This window comes from Heptranchias perlo, chromosome 22 (assembly GCF_035084215.1).
Source record: "Heptranchias perlo isolate sHepPer1 chromosome 22, sHepPer1.hap1, whole genome shotgun sequence".
Lineage (NCBI taxonomy): Eukaryota > Metazoa > Chordata > Chondrichthyes > Hexanchiformes > Hexanchidae > Heptranchias > Heptranchias perlo.
This window is the reverse complement of record NC_090346.1, coordinates 50,581,188-50,602,084: the sequence shown is the minus strand read 5'-3', so window position 1 is coordinate 50,602,084 and position 20,897 is coordinate 50,581,188. Positions and strand designations below refer to the sequence as shown.

The window sequence follows — 20,897 nt, the reverse complement described above, 5'->3', positions numbered from 1 at the left end:
ATGCGGCTTGTCCAGTTAAGTTTCTGGTCAATGGTGACCCCAGGATGTTGATGGTGGGGAATCCGGCGATGGTAGTGCCGTTGAATGTCATGGGGAGGTGGTTAGACACTCTCTTGTTGGAGATGTTCGTTGACTGGCCTGAATGTTACTTGCCACTTATCGGCCCAAGCCTGGATGTTGTCCAGGTCTTGCTGCATGCGGGCACGGACTGCTTCGTTATCTGAGGGGTTGCGACTGGAATTGAACGCTGTTATCAGCGAACATCCCCATTTCCGACCTTATGATGGAGGGAAGGTCATTGATGAAGCAGCTGAAGATGGTTGGGCCAAGGACACTGCCCTGAGGAACTCCTGGAGCAAGTCCTGGGGCTGAGATGATTGGCCTCCAACAGCCACTACCATCTTCCTTTGTGTTAGGTATGACTCCAGCCACTGGAGAGTTTTCCCCCTGATTCCTATTGACTTCAATTTTACTAGGGCTCCTTGGTGCCACACTCGGTCAAATGCTGCCTTGATGTCAAGGGCAGACACTCTCCTCACCTCTGGAATTCAGCTCTTTTGTCCACGTTTGGACCAAGGCTGTAATGAGGTCTGGAGCCGAGTGGTCCTGGCGGAACCCAAACTGAGCATTGTTGAGCAGGTTATTGGTGAGTAAGTGCCACTTGATAGCACTGTCGACGACACTTTCCATCACTTTGCTGATTCAGAGTAGACTGATGGGGCGGTAATTGGCCAGATTGGATTTGTCCTGCTTTTTGTGGACAGGACATACCTGGGCAATTTTCCACATTGTCGAGTAGATGCCAGTGTTGTAGCTGTACTGGAACAGCTTGGCTAGAGGCGCAGCTAGTTCTGGAGCACAAGTCTTCAGCACTACAGCCGGGATGTTGTTGGGGGTCCATAGCCTTTGTTCTATCCATTGCACTCAGCCGTTTCTTGATATCGCGTGGAGTGAATCGAATTGGTTGAAGACTGGCTTCTGTGATAGTGGGGATATCGGGAGGAGACTGAGATGGATCATCCACTCGGCACTGCTGGCTGAAGATGGTTGCAAACGCTTCAGCCTTGTCTTTTTCACTCACGTGCTGGACTCTGCCATCATTGAGGATGTGGATGTTTGCAGAGCCTCCTCCTCCTGTTAGTTGTTTAATTGTCCACCGCCATTCACGACTGGATGTGGCAGGACTACAGAGCTTTGATCTGATCCATTGGTTGTGGAATTGCTTAGCTCTGTCTATAGCATGTTGCTTCCGCTGTTTAGCATGCATGTAGTCCTGTGTTGTAGATTCACCAGGTTGGCACCTCATTTTTAGGTACACTTGGTGCTGCTCCTGGCATGCTCTTCTACACTCCTCATTGAACCAGGGTTGATCCCCTGGCTTGTTGGCAACAGTAGAGTGAGGAATATGCTGGGCCATGAGGTTACAGATTGTGCTGGAATACAATTCTGCTGCTGCTGATGGCCCAGAATGCCTCATGGATGCCCAGTTGTGAGCTGCTAGATCTGTTCTGAATCTATCCCATTTAGCACGGTGATAGTGCCACACAACACGGAGGACTTGTTGGGTACAGTGCAGTAAATTGTAGATTTGGTGTACCTCATCCTGGATGAGAGGCATGCCCTTTGCCTACAGATTCAACTACATTAAGATAAAGAGTCATCCAAATTCATTGTTGCTTTTAGAAGTGCTCAGCAGTGAGGTGGATGAGTTAATTACATATTGTAGTATGTAGTCAACATATGGGGACGGTTTTTGTTCATTCCTTCTTGTCTGTAGTCTGGATGCCTGAGTTCATCCTGATGCCTATTGCCAGAGGTTCTATGACCAAGCAAAACAGGAGATAAGGGACTTCTTTGTATGGTCTCCCAGTATAGTCAGAATGCAGGTGAGCTGAGGCAGTTGTTGCACATTATGGATGTGGGGTTACAAATATAGGATTGTAATCCACCTCCTGAATGTGTTGCCAAAGCTCATTCTCTCAAATGTTGCCAAGAGAAATTTCCACTCAACTCAGTCAAATCTCTTTTACGTGCCTGGGGACAGTTCCGGTTAGGTGTGCTAGTGCTTTGATGCACAACATTGAACAGCTTCCTGGTGCTCTCACTTGAAAGCCTGTTTGGTCTGTGTGGACCAGTCCAGGGATAGCTCTATCTAGTCTGGAGGGTAAGATCTTGCCTAGTGTCTTGTATTAGCAGGATATAGGTCTGTATATTCAGCACTGGAAGGGGCTCCTTACCTTTCTTGTGAATTAATGTCGATTGACAAAGCAAAGAATCATAAAGTATGCTGTTAATTCCTCTTCAAGGGCAAAAAGCAAGTCACAAAACAATTCTTTAGGAGAGGAGGAAAAGTTTTCCCAAGCAAATCAAGTCACCTTTTTGTAAGTAGTTTTGGTTTGGAAACAATGGGTTTCTACATGTCAGGTGTTGCTGACCCTAGGCAAATCTGTGACAAAGCAGTGGGTAGCCAAATGGATGATTGAGTGCATCTTGTGTACTACTACATGCTGAGCAGGTACATAAAAATGACATGATGCTGCAGGTTGGTACGTGGTCTCAAACTCCATGCCTGTGTAAAACCCCAGCACCTGTGCCATTTTACACTTCATTTTGACCTGAAGCAAGACTCATGGAAAGAAGCCTTAGGCTGCTTTAGTGGTCATTTTATCCTTTCCATTACTGGTACCTGGTCATTTCTCAATCAGATTAAAATTGAGAGCATATGCAAAGCAGCCATTAGAGCAATTCTCTCAAATTTGCTAATCATTACTGTCTAAATTTAACAGCAGTGCACAATTGTTTTTGGCAGATTGGCTGTGATATTTGTGGGTCTTGTGTAGGAACCTCCTCTCTGCCTTCTCCTTCCCTTCTTCCAGCTCATAATTCTCCACTACTTTGGTATGCTTCAGTGTGCAGAAGATCCAGAATAAAGGACAGTAAATTGTCTTGCAGTTTCCTAGTGATGTGCATCCTCTACCCAGTCTGTCCCAAACGGAATATAGATTGGTTGGGGGGAGGATTGCTGCTAATCAGTTAGTTTTAGTTTAACTTTAGGTGTACAATAATCTGGGTCCTGGAACTTTACAGGATGTGGGGGTAGGAGCCTGAGAGACGCTATCTATCTGCAACATCATGACACTTGTGTGCTTGCTGAGCATCTGATTTCCCCAGAACCGGTCAAGTTAGGCTGCTCCTGTGATGCACAAAGAATGTCCACCATTTGCGGAATGGAGAAGATCCTGCTGGATGGGGAAACTTTTTTGAATTTTTAAATCATATGCACTTTTTGAGCTTGCTGATGTACAGTTCTTGCATATCGGCATTACCAATTTTTTTTACACAAGTGGGTAAGGAACAGTAAATGACTTGAGATTCTAGGCAAAATCTAAAACCAAACTTTTTTGTTTTCAGTGTTTCACTGTAATTGTGCAAAATGTTTCTCATTACTCACGAAACGGAAAATTAAGAAACGCTCACCTGTCTTGACGCTGCTCAGTCTTCCAGACGATGTTCTGCTTTATGTATTGGAATGCCTTCCTGCTCAGGATATTCTACACTTCAGAGCGGTAAGCTAATTGTTATTTACATACCCAGTGTGATGAGATTGAAGATATTCTGCCTGTAAAGCAATAAATTTCACACTAGTAAGATTATAATTACACTATTTGTGTTGCATACCATGTCAAATTATTTTATTACTACAAGGGGAAATGAACAACACCTTGTTCCATCTGTAAAACTGCCCAGCGGTTGCATTGCACCTTGCTGTGTAGGCTCAGTCCAAATACAGAAGACACTACATTATGTGCCCACATTTACTGTTTGCTGATGGGACAGAGTTTTTGCAGCCTGATATTCTCACTCTCATATACTATTGTAGATCAGCACTGCTCCCTCTGTCTCTCAGCAAACACCAATGGTGTGAATGTTTCCTTTACATGACCAAACACGTACCTTATTCACTATAATTAATTGGTTGACGTTAATTTTCCTGAAATTAAATCCATGGGTTTATCACACTTTTTCTAGCAGTATATAGACAACATGGCTTCTTGGATTCAAATTTGATATTTGTAATTATTGAAAGCAAGAAGTTGATTCCATTGCAGATACGCACACTTTGTGGGACGGCACTGTGTGTACATCTAAATGCTACTGCAATAGCCATGGTAGCCACTACTTAAAATAATTGGACGTGTACTCATAAGAGTTTTCAAACACTTAAGCTACCCTGAATGATTGCAGCTGCTGTGTTTAGAGGGAAGGAATCCTTATCTGAACTAAAGTGAGCTGGAGTGGCTAGCCTATGTTTTAAGTGGGTTACAATTTTTTTTCCACTTCTGTGTTTTTAGATTGTGTAAGATGTGCACAGTTCACAGCTGAAATCTTTGTACTCCTATCTTTTAGGTGCACTCTCACTTCCGATCCCTTGTAGATAATCACTCTAGTGTTTGGGCCCATGCAAACTTTCAGGAGATCTGGCCGTCTCCAGTAAATCGGTGGCTGTTTGAAAGGTACAGTTGTAAGATGCACTGCCATTTGTAGTTGTCTAATTTCCAGAGGCTTTGCTAGCCTTAGTTTGCTTGCTTGTTAGCTGTGTCCTGTTGGGATGTAGGTTCCACCAGTGTAATTATTCCATGCCACTTCTCTGTTTCATGTTGTATGTGCTCGTTAGATCACTTCCAGTTCCTTTAGTACAACTCTAGCGTGCTAAATCAGTAAACAGGTTCCCATTCACTCATTGGCCTTTTTCCTTGCCACCATGTGGATCTGGTGCTGGGTGAATTTTGTAAATCTGTCAGCTTAATACTTTGCAGAAACACATGACAAGGCAGACGTGGTCTGTCTGTCTTACAGGAGATTATTTCAATTTTCAATGAATCAGGTGCAATCTCTTAATTTAAAGTCACTAAGTCAAATTATCCATCTGATTCTACTTTTTATAGTGCTATATACCCTCTATGCTGTATAATTCAATTTTTTAGCACACAAAAGACTGAATTATCAGGAATAAACTGTACTCTACGATGGGCCTTCCAGAAAAGAGACAGTCTTAGTGGTTGTCTTTATTTGAAAGTCCAATCACCACAAAATTTTCCCGGTCTACCCTTTGATTTTTTTTAAAACTTGGAGCTGTTTTTATTTTCTGTTACATTGCCGTCATTACACTTACAGTCTCAAAAGAACTAGAGTGCAGCTTCAAACAGAGCGTGGCATAGAACCTAACCAAAATTGTCTTTCAAGATTGAAATTCTTAAAGGGCCAGTGCCTTTTTGGTTCTCCCTCCCTCCCCCTTCATAAAAGGATGAACTCTCAAAGAATGAGCAAGATTACTCCAACATTATGAAAGCAATATTGCATGTGCTGGTAACTTTGTTTACAAATATGTGAAATATAGGTCTGAAATTGTTTGTGCCAACTAACTAGAGGCAAAATGTTTATTAAAGTAAAAACTGTAAATCTTATTTTTGGTGGGGGGGTGGTGGTGGTGGTAGGGGTGTTTGGGAGAAGAAAATCTTTGCCACAATCCTAATGAGTCCCTCTGTTCTAGGGCTGCAGAAAGTGGAAATTTTGAGGCTGCAGTAAAGCTAGGAATAGCCTACCTCTATAATGAAGGACGTAAGTATTGATCCTGACCTCTTAAAATGCTTTCTTAAAAACATTACACTAACAAGAGGGCACAAGAATTAAAGGGACGGTCAGAAAAGTCTTGGAGGATGGTTAAAATATGGAATTCTTTGCCACAGACTTGTGAAGCAGAGTCCATACATTTTTTAATTGGGAATTAGATGGATGCTTAGAAAAGAGGATGGTTAAATGATATGGGGATTTAGCAGTGAAGTGGGATTAGACTAGGTGGCTCATGTGGAAAAAAACCACCAGTGCAGAGCTGAATAGTCTATTTCTGTGCTGTAACGTTCTATGGTTGAGTTTCTAGTCCAGAACAGCAGCTCACAGTTTGGAGGCAGTATTCTTTCTAATGAATACTGTTGAATGAGGCAATTTGATCCTTATTCTTTTCCATACTTTTCCTGGTCTGTTTACTCTCCAGGTAAGGATAGAGTTTTTAAATGAGGGATGTGGCACAAGTGAAGCTGCTCTACAATGCTCTGGATGGCCGTGGAGTGCAGTGGCCAGTATATTCCCAACAGGGTTTTTCTGCTTGGAAAAAGTGCTGCATAAATAAAAGTAAGCTTTCAGGCTGCTTCCTTCTCTCCCCCTCCTCCTCAGCTGCCAATTATAGCCCAAAAGCCATTTGAAGCCTTGGCTCGATCCTCCCCTGAATGGTGTTCCACATGTACCATGCTATCAACCACCCAAGAAAGCGAAGGATTGGAGGGTAGCCTTTGGGGGCAGACCATGTTGAACACACTTGCATCTTGGCACCTAAACACTACAACCTTTTTTTATTTGTTCATGGAATGTGGGCATCGCTTGCGAGGCCGGCATTTATTGCCCATCCCTAATTGCCCTCGAGAAGGTGGTAGCGAGCCACCTTCTTGAACCGCTGCAGTCCGTGTGGTGACGGTTCTCCCACAGTGCTGTTAGGAAGGGAGTTCCAGGATTTTGACCCAGCAACGATGAAGGAACGGCGATATATTTCCAAGTCGGGATGGTGTGTGACTTGGAGGGGAACGTGCAGGTGGTGGTGTTCCCACGTGCATGCCACCCTTGTCCTTCTAGGCGGTAGAGGTCGCGGGTTTGGGAGGTGCTGTCGAAGAAGCCTTGGCGAGTTGCTGCAGTGCATCCTGTGACTATTGTGAGCAATGTCTAGAAGATAAGCTAGTACTTGTAAAATTGCTAAATGTACCACATGTGCTTCAATGGTACACTCATGTCACTTCAAATAAAATTTCAATGTCAAATCAGCAGCTTAAACATGAGTCATTAGATATTCTGTATACCAGCTTTTTTAAAAAAAGAATATTTATATAGGAAATGTGCCATTGCAGTGCTTGCTGATCAGTTGCTTACCCTCCCCTTTGCCCCTTCAAATGGATTGGTATTGGCTAATTTCTATATGACCTGATTGAGTAACCCAAAATGCTCTATTCCTTTATCTTGAGGTGCTGCAATACTTGAGTTGTCAACTTGTGGGGGTAATTGCATATTCCACATCGGCATTTTTAAAAAAAATGTTTGCTACAGTTTTGTAATTCCCAATCATTTGAATAACTCAGTGGTACAAAGCATCAATAGGTCAGTACAAGTTTAACTAGTGACATGAAGAGTAGGAGTACACTGAGCACTTTTTTAATTCATGGAAGGCCTGTGATAAAATAAGATGACTTAATGTATCAATACTGATCTTTTATTATAGAAAAAAAACTAATTGAGCACTTTTTTCCAGTTTCTGTTTCTGATGAGGGCCGTGCTGAAGTGAATGGACTGAAGGCCTCCCATTTCTTCAGTCTTGCTGAAAGTCTGAACTTTGGTGCTACCCCCTTTGTTTGGCTATTCATTAGACCACCCTGGTCTCTGACTGGAAGTTGCTGTAAGGCAGTTGTCTATGATAGTTTAAAGAACGAGTGCCAGTTGCAATCTGTAAGTATACTTAGTATTGCCTTAATTTAATCCGTTTTATCCATGAGATGATTTTTTTTTTGCATTGCTTTATATCTGGTATTTTAGTTGCTCCTTGGGATTTTTGTTAGTAAATATTGCACTAACTGTTCATTTTTGTTTTCGTGCTTCTGGAAAATTTCCATTTGATGTGATGTCAAGTTTTCTAGCTTTTAATTAACCAAACGGGTTGATTTCCAATTCTCCCTCCATCTCTGTAGTCTTCTATTGTTTCATTCTGTGCTTTTGTTGCATTTAATTCTATGTAGTAAGACTAGGGGAAAGGTACAGTAACCGACTGGGCTAATAACCCAGTGAGTTCAAATCCCACCTGGTCTGCGTGTGTGACTCCAAGCCTACACTGTTGTTGACTCTTGATGCCCTCAGGAATGGGCAATAAATATTGCCATTGCAGAATCTCCCTCATCCTAGGAACAAAACAGTAGCATTTATTTGCCATGTTTCATCTCTGGGCTGTCCCTAAGTGCTTTGTAGCCAACGAGTTACTTTTTTTTTTAAATTGAAAGATTTTTAAATGGAGTACTGGAGCAGAGGGACTTTGTGTAGTTACAGGTTTCTTTATACCTACTTAACCTGCAAAGTAAAATTAAGTGGGAGTTGTAATGCTTTGCTGACTGAGAATGGACTTTTGTGTAAAAGGAATACAGAATGTTGAAATAAGACCCTTCCCTTGGTTGGAATAGCCATGTTACTATTCACAGAACGTATTGAGCTCATGCACTGAATTCTTTGTAACAAAACTGGGTAGTTCTTTTCCGCTATCTCTTAACGCAATGTTTTTAATTTTCTAGGCTAAGAAGGCATCACTAACTTACTGTTTGGCCAAAGTTCTCAGTCTCTTTGAGGTTGGTATCATGGTAATTAAACTTAGAATCACACTTAAGATTTGAATTGCATTATTTAACTGAGTTTTTACTTCAATTTAGGATGAAGAGAAACAGAAGGAGGCTGTGTCAATGTTTGAAGAATCTTCCAATCATGCCTGTTTACCGAGCTCTTATCACTTGTGGGAGACAAACCAGAAGGAAGCAGTAAGTTTAGATTTAGTGTTTGAGACTTCTGAAACATTCTTTGCTATTCCAGTACGTGCTGTGCATTTGCTAGAAAGTTCTAAAATATGGTACAATAATCTTTTAAGACTCCTATCCTCCTTTCAAGAAAAGAGCTGTTTCAGCCCTGTTTACCCAAGACCTCCAGTAAGATGCGGAGCTAAACATGTACCTGGTGCCAACTTGGATTACCATAGAGGGCTGTTTGTACTCGACTGGTGGTTTTGGTGCTTGTTACTATCCATCTGCCTGTTCATCACTTTAGTGCATTGGTACTGGCAGGATGCTGATTAGTACTGTGTGAGCAATACCCGAAGAAACTGGAGCATGTGCTGTTGCAGGTGGACATTGTCACTGACCAATGTCGACAAGGCTGGCATTCAACATGTGCCCTAGGGTGTCAACCAGTCCTTCCCTTTTTTCAAAAAATATACTTTATTCATAAAATGTGCAACAATACATACAATATAGTCGTCATATCACATTTCAAATGTGCCCAATACAGATTATACAATTTGCAAGATACATAAAGTACAGTTCAAATATGATTCCAACAATACAGTTACACATCGTACATAATTACAGTTCATGACACTCTAGGGTGCCTCATTGCGTTACAATCAATACAGCTTATTGATTACAGACTCATTACAGGTACATTACATTTCATTACATCAATTTGTATTTTACATTCTGCCCGAGGGGGTTTTTCCCTGATTGCAGCCCCTCGGTATACAATGGCGGGAATGCTCTAAATGGTTGCCTTTCCCCGCAGAACCTTTGCGATGGCCGCACCCCAACTGCAGTGCATCTCTGAGCACGTAGTCCTAGACCTTGGAATGTGCCAGTCTGCAACACTCAGTCGAGGACAGCTCCTTACACTGGAAGACCAGCAAGTTTTGGGCAGACCAAAGGGTGTCTTTCACTGAGTTGATGGTCTTCCAGCAGCAGTTGATGTCTGTCTCTGTGTGCGTCCCCGGGAACAGCCCATAGAGCACAGAGTCCTGTGTTACTGAACTGCTCGGGACGAACCTGGACAGATACCACTGCATCTCTCTCCAGACCTTCTTTGCAAAGGCACATTCCAGAAGGAGATGGGTGACAGTCTAGTCTCCACTGCAACCTCCTCTGGGACAGCGCGCGGTGGCGCAGAGACTCCGGGAGTACATGAAGGATCTGACGGGAAGGGCCCTTCTCACCACCAGCCAAGCTATGTCTTGGTGCTTGTTTGAAAGCTCTGGTGATGAGGCGTTCTGCCAAATGACTTTGACAGTCTGCTCAGGGAAACAACCGACAGGATCCACCATCTCCTTTTCCCTCAGGGTCTCGAGGACGTTACGTGCGGACCACTTGCTGATCGCCTTGTGGTCAAAGGTGTTTTTCTGCACAAACTTTTCCATGAAGGACAGGTGGGGCGGAACGGTCCAACTGGATGGAGCGTTCTGTGGCAGCGTGGCCAGGCCCATCCTTTGCAACACTAGGGATAGGTAGAACCTCAGCACGTAGTGACACTTTGTGTTTGCATACCCAGGGTCTACGCACAGCTTGATGCAGCCGCACACAAAGGTGGCCATCAGGATGAGGGCCACGTTGGGCACGTTTTTCCCCCCTTTCTCTGGAGATTTGTACATTATGTCCCTACGGACCCGGTCCATTTTTGATCTCCAGATAAAGTGGAAAATGGCTCGGGTGACTGTCGCGGTGCAGGAGCGAGGTATGGACCAGACCTGCGCCATGTACAGCAACACAGAGCACCTCGCACCTGATGACCAGGTTCTTTCCCACGATTGCGAGGGATCATCGATCCCACAGTCCCAGTTTCTGTTTGACCGTGGCAATACGCTCCTCCAGTTCTTGGCATGCCCCGGCCCCCCAGAACCAGATCCCCAGCACCTTCAGGTAATCCGACCTGACGGTGAAGGGGACAAAGGATTGGTTGGTCCAGTTCCCAAAGAACATGGTCTCGCTCTTGCTGCGGTTTACTCTGGCCCCCGAGGCCAGTTCGAACTGGTCGCAGATGCTCGTCAATCTGCGGACAGCTGATCCGAGCAGAAGACGGAGACGTTGTCCATGTACAGGGAGGCCTTGACCTGCCCTTTGACCTAAAGTGCTTATTGACTCTTTCTGTGAAGGCAGCACGTATGCTCAGGATTACTGAAGCCTTGTTGGATGCTTCCCTCTGTGGTTAAGCCGACTAACCTACCAGGTGATCTGTTTTTTTTCCCCGTTTTTTGTAGGTTCTATTGGTGCAGGTGTTAATACCCAGGAAAGTTGTGGGTATGCCTGATATGCTACCGACTGAGTGGCAGCACCTCTTGTATAAGAGTTTTTATTAGATCTGTGAACTTTCTGTGAAGGTGATAGCTCCTCCTACTTTTGGGAACTCCCAACCCATTGCCCCTGTAATTGTCATTTCTACCTTTTGAGGGACTGGAATGCTTGTACTACATGAAGGATTGTGATTTGATGACTACCCTGGTGTCTTCTGTGAATAAGGAGGTTGCTGAGGATCTGCAAATGAGTTTGTTTTACTCAATATTTTGCGTCAGTTAAGAAATTCTGGAATTATGGCCCCATTCTGGATCTTGTACCTCAGTGTAACTAGTAGAATGTTGGGCAGTTGCATATTACTTTGTGGCCTCCATTATATTCAGTGGAGTAGGATGGCTCCCCATCATTGATGCAGCCAGCAACATAGCGGCAAGAGTCTCTAGGGGGTGAGATATGTCTTTTTAAAAACAGTATTCAATTGAACCGATGGTACTATATATAGATGATCGTGGGTTAGACCACAACTTTCGATGTGTTGGATGACTTATTGTTTAGGCCAGTAGTTTGAAAGGTAAAATGGGCCACAGGGTAAAAACAAGTAAACCCTAAGGAGAAGGAAAGACTGATGGGATTAAGGGATTGAAGTTAAGTATTTTTTGACTTGCCTCTGCTTTTTTAAGCTTTGTATCCTGGATCAGGGCCCTTGACTTTTTCTACTTTTACAAAACCTTTGTTTAAAAGATGAAAAGTCTTTTGGGTCCTGTTCCCTTTGCTAGTCTGAAATGTTTCATACAGTTCAATTTTCATGAATGTTTGTTTTTTTTTTGTTAGATGGCTGACCCTGGTAGGTATCTTCAGAGCCTCAGGAAACTCAGGGATTATGCAACTAAAGGATGCTGGGAAGCACAGGTATGTGCAACAGGTGCAAAAACGTGATTTCCTTTATCTTAGCTGACCAGAGTCTCCATTTGGTGTGTTTAATTTTAAAACCTCCCTTGGCTTTTGATGCACAGAAATTACATACATGTTAGGACTATTTTGTTTGCAGAATTACTGATTGAGGTTAATAACCTGTGACAAAGAAATCTCGAACCCTGTTGCCTGATCATCCTCCGTTCTGTGTAGGATGGCCAGGGAAGGAGGGAGATCAAGCTTAATGACAGAGTTCCCCTTTCACAGTGAGTGCCTGTTCAGGGTACGGTAGCATAGTGGTTGTGTTACTGGGCTAGTAATCCAGAGGCCTGGACTAAAATCCAGAGTCATGAGTTCAAATCCCGCTACGGCAGCTGGCGAATTTAAATTCAAATAATTAATTAAATTCAATTAATTAAATAAAAAATCTGGAATTAAAATACTAGTATCAGTAATGATGGCCATGAAACTACTGGATTGTCGTAAAAACCCATCTGGTTCACTAATGTCCTTTAGGGAAGGAAACCTGCCGCCCTTACCCGGTCTGGCCTATATGTGACTCCAGACCCACAGCAATGTGGTTGATTCTTAATGGCCTAGCAAGACACTCAGTTGTAAAATCTCGCTACGAAAAGTCATAATAAGAATAAAACCAGACGGACCACCCGGCATCGGACCACAAGGCACCGGACACGACAACGGCAAAACACCAAGCCCAGTCGACCCTGCAATGCCAAAATTGGGAGAGCTGTCCCACAGACTAGTCAAGCAACAGCCTGACATAGCCATACTTACAGAATCATATCTTTCAGCCAACGTCCCAGACTCTTCCATCACCATCCCTGGGTATGTCCTGTCCCACCGGCAGGACAGACCCACCAGAGGTGGCAGTACAGTGATATACAGTCAGGAGGGAGTGGCCCTGGGAGTCCTCAACATTGACTCTGGACCCCATGCAATCTCATGGCATCAGGTCAAACATGGGCAAGGAAACCTCCTGCTGATTACCACCTACCGTCCTCCCTCAGCTGATGAATCAGTCCTCCTCCATGTTGAGCACCACTTGGAGGAAGCACTGAGGGTAGCAAGGGCACAGAATGTACTCTGGGTGGGGGACTTCAATGTCCATCACCAAGAGTGGCTCGGTAGCACCACTACTGACCGAGCTGGCCGAGTCCTGAAGGACATGGCTGCCAGACTGGGCTTGCGGCAGTTGATGAGCGAACCAACACGAGGGAAAAACTTACTTGACCTCGTCCTCACCAATCTACCTGTCGCAAATGCATCTGTCCATGACAGTATTGGTAGGAGTGACCACCGCACAGTCCTCGTGGAGATGAAGTCCCGTCTTCGCACTGAGGACACCATCCAACGTGTTGTGTGGCACTACCACCGTGCTAAATGGGATAGATTCAGAACAGATCTAGCAGCTCAAAACTGGGCATCCATGAGGCGCTGTGGGCCATCAGCAGCAGCAGAATTGTATTCCAGCACAATCTGTAACCTCATGGCCCGGCATATTCCTCACCCTACCATTACCAACAAGCCAGGGGATCAACCTTGGTTCAATGAGGAGTGTAGAAGAGCATGCCAGGAGCAGCACCAAGCGTACCTAAAAATGAGGTGCCAACCTGGTGAAGCTACAACTCAGGACGACATGCATGCTAAACAGCGGAAGCAACATGCTATAGACAGAGCTAAGCGATTCCACAACCAACGGATCCGATCAAAGCTCTGCAGTCCTGCCACATCCAGTCGTGAATGGTGGTGGACAATTAAACAACTAACGGGAGGAGGAGGCTCTGCAAACATCCCCATTCTCAATGATGGCGGAGTCTAGCACGTGAGTGCAAAAGACACGGCTGAAGCGTTTGCAACCATCTTCAGCCAGAAGTGCCGAGTGGATGATCCATCTCAGCCTCCTCCCGATATCCCCACCATCACGGAAGCCAGTCTTCGGCCAATTCGATCCATTCCACGTGATATCAAGAAACGGCTGAGTGCACTGGATACAGCAAAGGCTATGGGCCCCGACAACATCCCAGCTGTAGTGCTGAAGACTTGTGCTCCAGAACTAGCTGCGCCTCTAGCCAAGCTGTTCCAGTACAGCTACAACATTGGCATCTACCCGACAATGTGGAAAATTGCCCAGGTATGTCCTGTCCACAAAAAGCAGGACAAATCCAATCCGGCCAATTACCGCCCCATCAGTCTACTCTCAATCATCAGCAAAGTGATGGAAGGTGTCGTCGACAGTGCTATCAAGCGGCACTTACTCACCAATAACTTGCTCACCGATGCTCAGTTTGGGTTCCGCCAGGACCACTCGGCTCCAGACCTCATTACAGCCTTGGTCCAAACATGGACAAAAGAGCTGAATTCCAGAGGTGAGGTGAGAGTGACTGCCCTTGACATCAAGGCAGCATTTGACAGAATGTGGCACCAAGGAGCCCTAGTAAAATTGAAGTCAATGGGAATCGGGGAAAACTCTCCAGTGGCTGGAGTCATACCTAGCGCAAAGGAAGATGGTAGTGGTTGTTGGAGGCCAATCATCTCAGCCCCAGGACGTTGCTGCAGGAGTTCCTCAGGGCAGTGTCCTAGGCCCAACCATCTTCAGCTGCTTCATCAATGACCTTCCCTCCATCATAAGGTCAGAAATGGGGATGTTCGCTGATGACTGCACAGTGTTCAGTTCCATTCGCAACCCCTCAGATAATGAAGCAGTCCGAGCCCGCATGCAGCAAGACCTGGACAACATCCAGGCTTGGGCTGATAAGTGGCAAGTAACATTCGCGCCAGATAAGTGCCAGGCAATGACCATCTCCAACAAGAGAGAGTCTAACCACCTCCCCTTGACATTCAACGGCATTACCATCGCTGAATCCCCCACCATCAACATCCTGGGGGTCACCATTGACCAGAAACTGAACTGGACCAGCCATATAAATACTGTGGCTACGAGAGCAGGTCAGAGGCTGGATATTCTGCGGCGAGTGACTCACCTCCTGACTCCCCAAAGCCTTTCCACCATCTACAAGGCACAAGTCAGGAGTGTGATGGAATACTCTCCACTTGCCTGGATGAGTGCAGCTCCAACAATACTCAAGAAGCTCAACACCATCCAAGATAAAGCAGCCCGCTTGATTGGCACCCCATCCACCACCCTAAACATTCACTCCCTTCACCACCGGCGCACTGTGGCTGCAGTGTGCACCATCCACAGGATGCACTGCAGCAACTCGCCAAGGCTTCTTCGACAGCACCTCCCAAACCCGCGACCTCTACCACCTAGAAGGACAAGAGCAGCAGGTGCATGGGAACACCACCTGCACGTTCCCCTCCAAGTCACACACCATCCCGACTTGGAAATATATCGCCGTTCCTTCATTGTCGCTGGGTCAAAATCCTGGAACTCCCTTCCTAACAGCATTGTGGGAGAACCGTCACCACACGGACTGCAGCGGTTCAAGAAGGCGGCTCACCACCACCTTCTCGAGGGCAATTAGGGATGGGCAATAAATGCCGGCCTTGCCAGCGACGCCCACATCCCGTGAACGAATTTTTAAAAATGCTGGAAATCCTCTAACACAAAAAGTGTGAATCTGGAAATGCCCTGTTCAAGTGAGGACCCTGGCTTGCCAGTTCTGCCTCAGCAAAGAAGCTGTTGCCTCTGGCACCTGTGATTCCCAGCTATGCCACAAGCTGCACTGTGGGAGGGTCTCTAGTAGAGTGGTTCTCAGTGAATGGAGTGGTGTTCCATTCAGATATATGGGTGGAGACTGAGGTAGCATTCTCCCATCTGTTTCATGGCAACTGAGTTGTGCAGGTAATTTTATCAGGACAGTCTGAGGATCTCCAAGATGCTGAATGCACTAAGCAGAAAGATACCAACGCAGTTCTTGTTTAAAGATTCTGCCCAATCTAAAACTTAGTGCTTAGTAGTCCCAACAATGATCAGGTTTTGGCTCATCCTGGATCTCTGCCTTGACCACCAAGGAAAGTTCAAGGGACTTCTGATCCTGCTGATCAACCAGGTGATATGACTGGGTGTCTGGTTAACTGCAGTTGATCCAATAGGACATGTGGAATGCACGACCAGAGTTGATTGAAGCAGAGAATGTGTAAGAATAGGTTAGAGAGATGGCTGATGGGAAGGTATAAAGGGATATGGGAACAGTGGGCACATGGAAATAGTTTACTGCTCGTGTGGAGGATCAACACCAACACGGACTGGTTAGGCCCAGCAGTCGGTTTCCGTCTTGTAATTTCTCTAACATCTGTTGGAATATGTCACTCTGTTCTAGCAAAATTGAGGGTGTGTCCCATGCCATGCAATAGCCTTGAGACTCAACTTTAAAATGAATTTTTGAATCAAATAGTACATATTTCTAATTATTTATTTCAGGTGTCATTAGCAAAAGCCTGTGGAAGTGCCAGTCTGTTGGGTATGAAGTCTAAAGCTTCAAAAGAGCTTGTGGCCCAAGTTTTTCAATCTTCCCATCCTTCCTGCAAACAGAACATGTTCAAGGTGCAAAAGGGTATGAATGATACAATGAGGTAAATGTGCATGTATTGTCAATCTATTAAAATTTATTGATGGGAACTGTGCACAGAATCGAGCCTGAAACATTCTGATTCGAATGGCTTAGTACTCTAGACCCCATTTGGAGTATTGCGTTCAGTTCTTGGCACCGTACCTCAGGAAGGATATACTGGCCTTGGAGGGGGTACAGTCCAGATTTACCAAAATGATACCAGGGCTAAAAAGATTAAATTATGAGGACAGGTTGCATAAACTTGAGTTGTATTCTTGAGTTTGGCAGGTTGAGGGATGTCCTAATTGAGGTGTTTAAAATGACAACAGTATTTGATAGGGTAGACACAGAGAAACTATTTCCTCTTGGGGAATCCAGAACAAGGGAGCATAATAATATTAGAGCTAGGCTGTTCAGGAGTGAAATCAGGAAGCACTTTTTCACCCAAAGGATAGTGGAAACCTGGAACTCTCTCCCCCCTAAAAGGTTGTGGATGCTGGGGTTCAATTGAAATTTTCAAGACTGAGATCGACAGATTTTTATTGTTAAGGGTATGAAAGGATATGGATCAAAGGTGGGTAGATGGAGTTGGGGTACAGATCAGCCATAATCTGATTAAATGGCAGAGGGTTGAGGGGCTGAATGGCCTCCTCCTGTTCCTATGTATATTTAATTTTATTCTTTCTTGCCTTTAACTTGTGTTTTATTGACAACCATATAATGCAACGTGAAGTCCAGTCCTGTTACTGGTAGGTGCATTGTTCCCATCTAGTGGCTGAGAATCCAATGATGTCATGAACTAACTGATTACTGGTTCTGATTTGTTGCTGGAAGAGAAAGTTATGCCTGACTAATTCATATGCATCAGGTTTGTGATGCTTTTATGACAAACTTAAAGCAAGCTGACCGATTTGAACTTTCAGGATCTATTTGTGCCTATGCAGCTCAGTCAGCTGCTGTGTAATATATGGTTGCCGTGGATCGGAGGGGGTCTCGTGTTCTGCTATTGGAAATTATAGGACTGAGAGTTTCACTTTGGCAAGCATTGTATGGGATGTGATGTATAATTACTTCGAGAGTTTGGAGGTTATTAAGGATACCCATGAAAAATAGGTCCTGTCTCAGAGTTCTGTTGAGGAAGTTATCAGCTGGTGCTTGGAGATAGTGCGGTTGATTTATACTGTGACTTCCAGAAGCATTTGATAAAGTATGACATGGATGGTTTCGAATTTTTTTTACCCCATTGATTTAAGAATGGTTTACTCTGGATTGAGACTCTTCATGGTTGGTTGGTGCTGCTGTGTGGCTGGTGGGAGGTCCACTTGGAGACTGTCATTTTCTCTGTTCATCAAGTGCTACTTTTAACAATTTACCCGAGGGCAGAATGCAAGTTGAATTTTGAACAGATCTACCATGATAACTTTTGCCATTTTACTATTTAATGGAAACAGCAGGAACAAATCATCTTGGAGCTGTACTGAAATGGCTGTGCTGTAACCAACAGTTCTCCATCTCTACAGGTACATTCTGATTGATTGGTTAGTGGAGGTGACCAGCATGAAGGATTTTTCCAGCTTGTGCCTGCATGTCACCGTGGCAAATGTGGATCGGTACCTGATGCTGCGCTCTGTACCCAGGGGCCGACTCCAACTGTTGGGGATAGCTTGTATGGTTATCTGCACAAGGTAAAGTTGAAATGCCATAAATTGAAAAGGACTTTTTCTTTTTTCTTAACATTAGAGCCTTTTGGGTTATTTAAGTTTTTACAGCTTTCTTATTTAGGTATATTTCTCCGTAGGTTTATTAGTAAAGAGATCTTAACGATTCGTGAAGCTGTCTGGCTTACGGACAACACTTACAAATATGAGGATCTAGTGCGAATGATGGGAGAGATAATTTCTGCACTTCGAGGAAAAATCAGAGTAAGTGAATGCAAGGGTCTTGTACACCTGAACCAGGAGGCATTTCCTTACAATTTAAAACCCAATAGTAGATTTAACAAAAAAAACTTGGGCATTGTGATTTCATAGAGTCATAGAGTTTTTCAGCATGGATAGAGGCCCTTCGACCCATCGTGTCCGCGCCGGCCATCAGCCCTGTCTACTCTAATCCCATATTCCAGCATTTGGTCCGTAGCCTTGTATGCTATGGCATTTCAAGTGCTCATCCAAATGCTTCTTGAATGTTGTGAGGGTTCCTGCCTCCACAACCCTTTCAGGCAGTGAGTTCCAAACTCCAACCACCCTCTGGGTGAAAAAGTTCTTTCTCAAATCCCCTCTAAACCTCCCGCCTTTTACCTTGAATCTATGTCCCCTTGTTATAGAACCCTCAACGAAAACTCAACCAATCTTCATCAGTGTGGTACAAATTTCACAAGTCTACACTAGATATTCTTTGGCATTTCATGTCTCAGGGTACTTCCATAAGTAGACCTAGTGTTCCCTATTAACTGGAGTGCACCTTTACTGCCCAATACATAAATTATATCGGATGAGGACAGTGTGATGCAGCTGGAGACAGACACACGCTTTGCCATTGTTTTCTTGGAAACAAAGAATCTAGTAAACTCATTTCTAAGCAGTTAACAGACTGGATAGTGGTAAGTAGGTTTAGATAAATGTGAGGTGATGCATTTTGGTAGATCGAACCGGGCCAGGACCTACTCCGTTAATGGTAGGGTGTTGGGGAGAGTTATAGAACAAAGAGATCTAGGAGTACAGGTTCATAGCTCCTTGAAAGTGGAGTCACAGGTGGATAGGGTGGTGAAGAAGGCATTCAGCATGCTTGGTTTCATTGGTCAGAACATTGAATACAGGAGTTGGGATGTCTTGTTGAAGTTGTACAAGACATTAGTAAGGCCACACTGGGAATACTGTGTACAGTTCTGGTCACCCTATTATAGAAAGGATATTATTAAACTAGAAAGAGTGCAGAAAAGATTTACCAGAATGCTACCGGGACTTGATGGTTTGACTTATAGGAAGAGGTTGGATAGACTGAGACTTTTTTCCCTGGAGAGTAGGAGGTTTCGGGGTGATCTTATAGAAGTCTATAAAATAATGAGGGGCATAGATAAGGTAGATAGTCAAAATCTTTTCCCAAAGGTAGGGGAGTCTATAAGAAGGGGGCATAGATTTAAGGTGAGAGGGGAGAGATACAAAAGGGTCCAGAGGGGCAATTTTTTCACTCAAAGGGTGGTGAGTGTCTGGAACGAGCTGCCAGAGGCAGTAGTAGAGGCGGGTACAATTTTGTCTTTTAAAAAGCATTTGGACAGTTACATGGGTAAGATGGGTATAGAGGGATATGAGCCAAGTGCAGGCAGTTGGGACTAGCTTAGTGGTATAAACTGGGCGACATGGACATGTTGGGCCGAAGGGCCTGTTTCCATGTTGTAAACTTCTATGATTCTAGTGACGAGACTCGCCAGTAAAGGTTGCCCACTCTGATATTAAGCTGGTTCCCTCCAAGTTCCACTGAACTTTTTTTATATTTACTGTTTGGATGTGGGCGATGATGACAAGTTTGCATTTATTGCCCATCTCTAGTTGTCGAAGGTGGTGGTAGGCCCACAACATTGCTGTACAGTTGATGGATATTTTTCAAACTTAATGATGGTAAAGAGGAGGGTTAAACTCTCACTGCACAGCCAAGGAGACATGGGATGGGGGTTCCAGCTTGAAATTCTGTCTATACACTGCTAAGTTGTACGTTTTGGCGGTACTGTTGTAGAAAGATGCCAAGCAGGTGCCAAATGTGGCCTCCTTGAAGAGGGACTTGTCAAGAGGTTGGCCTCCTGTGCTTCCTTGAGGCTCATTCATTGGTGAATGTCTGAGCAGATTGCCTTCCTTCTCCATGGCTGTTGGTTTAAGGGGACTGGAGAGTTGCATGCCCTTAACCAAAAGTTTGTGTGCACTTTTTTTTTCCTGTTTGACTCCTATTGTAGTGTTCATGAAAATGTTAATCCATGTGTTAAACTGCAGTGCATAGTTCATGTAGATTCTTTTTTGCAGACACCTACCATTCTAGATTACACAGAAGTGCTGCTGGCAGTAGCTCCACTAGAAAGACACACCATGCATCTCTTTAACTACATCTGTGAACTTTCACTGCTGTATACAGACCTCTCTGTTTATTCCCCTGCCATGACAGCTGCAGCCGCCTTACTATTAGCACGAGTACTTCACAAACAAGGTTTGTATACTGGCATGTTGATCCTATTATACTGTACAGAGTCTCATTTCCTGCTAACTATTTGAGTCTAACATTTTACAGTGTTTTATTAGCAAGTATGGCACATTTCGGTGCAATTTGGAATGGCAGAGAATTTAATGCCGTTTTAAAATGAGCAACTTAGATGATGTAGTAGTATTATGGTTCCTGTGTACGTAATAGACTCCTGCATTTTTTTTTGTGTGATTCATATCTTTTGTATAGTCAGTAGTTTATATTCAGCAGGCAAAGCGACTTGGTCGACCCATACTGAGAGCTTTTCAAATTTTAGTTAACGGATATGTGGTGTACCTATTTATTCTTAAACTCGAACTTG

General features: G+C 44.3%; 1 protein-coding gene across 2 annotated transcripts in view; it reads left to right on the top strand.

Moving 5' to 3' along the window:
• ccnf (cyclin F) overlaps positions 1-20,897 on the top strand; it is a 44,275-nt gene that overhangs the window by 1,568 nt on the left and 21,810 nt on the right. For both annotated transcript variants that reach the window (XM_068003633.1, XM_068003632.1), the window contains exons 2-12: positions 3,412-3,566; positions 4,408-4,514; positions 5,552-5,619; positions 7,352-7,545; positions 8,376-8,429; positions 8,511-8,615; positions 11,736-11,813; positions 16,222-16,373; positions 17,872-18,036; positions 18,150-18,273; positions 20,362-20,542. In XM_068003633.1, the coding sequence (XP_067859734.1) occupies positions 3,412-3,566; positions 4,408-4,514; positions 5,552-5,619; positions 7,352-7,545; positions 8,376-8,429; positions 8,511-8,615; positions 11,736-11,813; positions 16,222-16,373; positions 17,872-18,036; positions 18,150-18,273; positions 20,362-20,542 (1,383 nt within the window). The remainder of the gene's footprint in view (positions 1-3,411; positions 3,567-4,407; positions 4,515-5,551; positions 5,620-7,351; positions 7,546-8,375; positions 8,430-8,510; positions 8,616-11,735; positions 11,814-16,221; positions 16,374-17,871; positions 18,037-18,149; positions 18,274-20,361; positions 20,543-20,897) is intronic.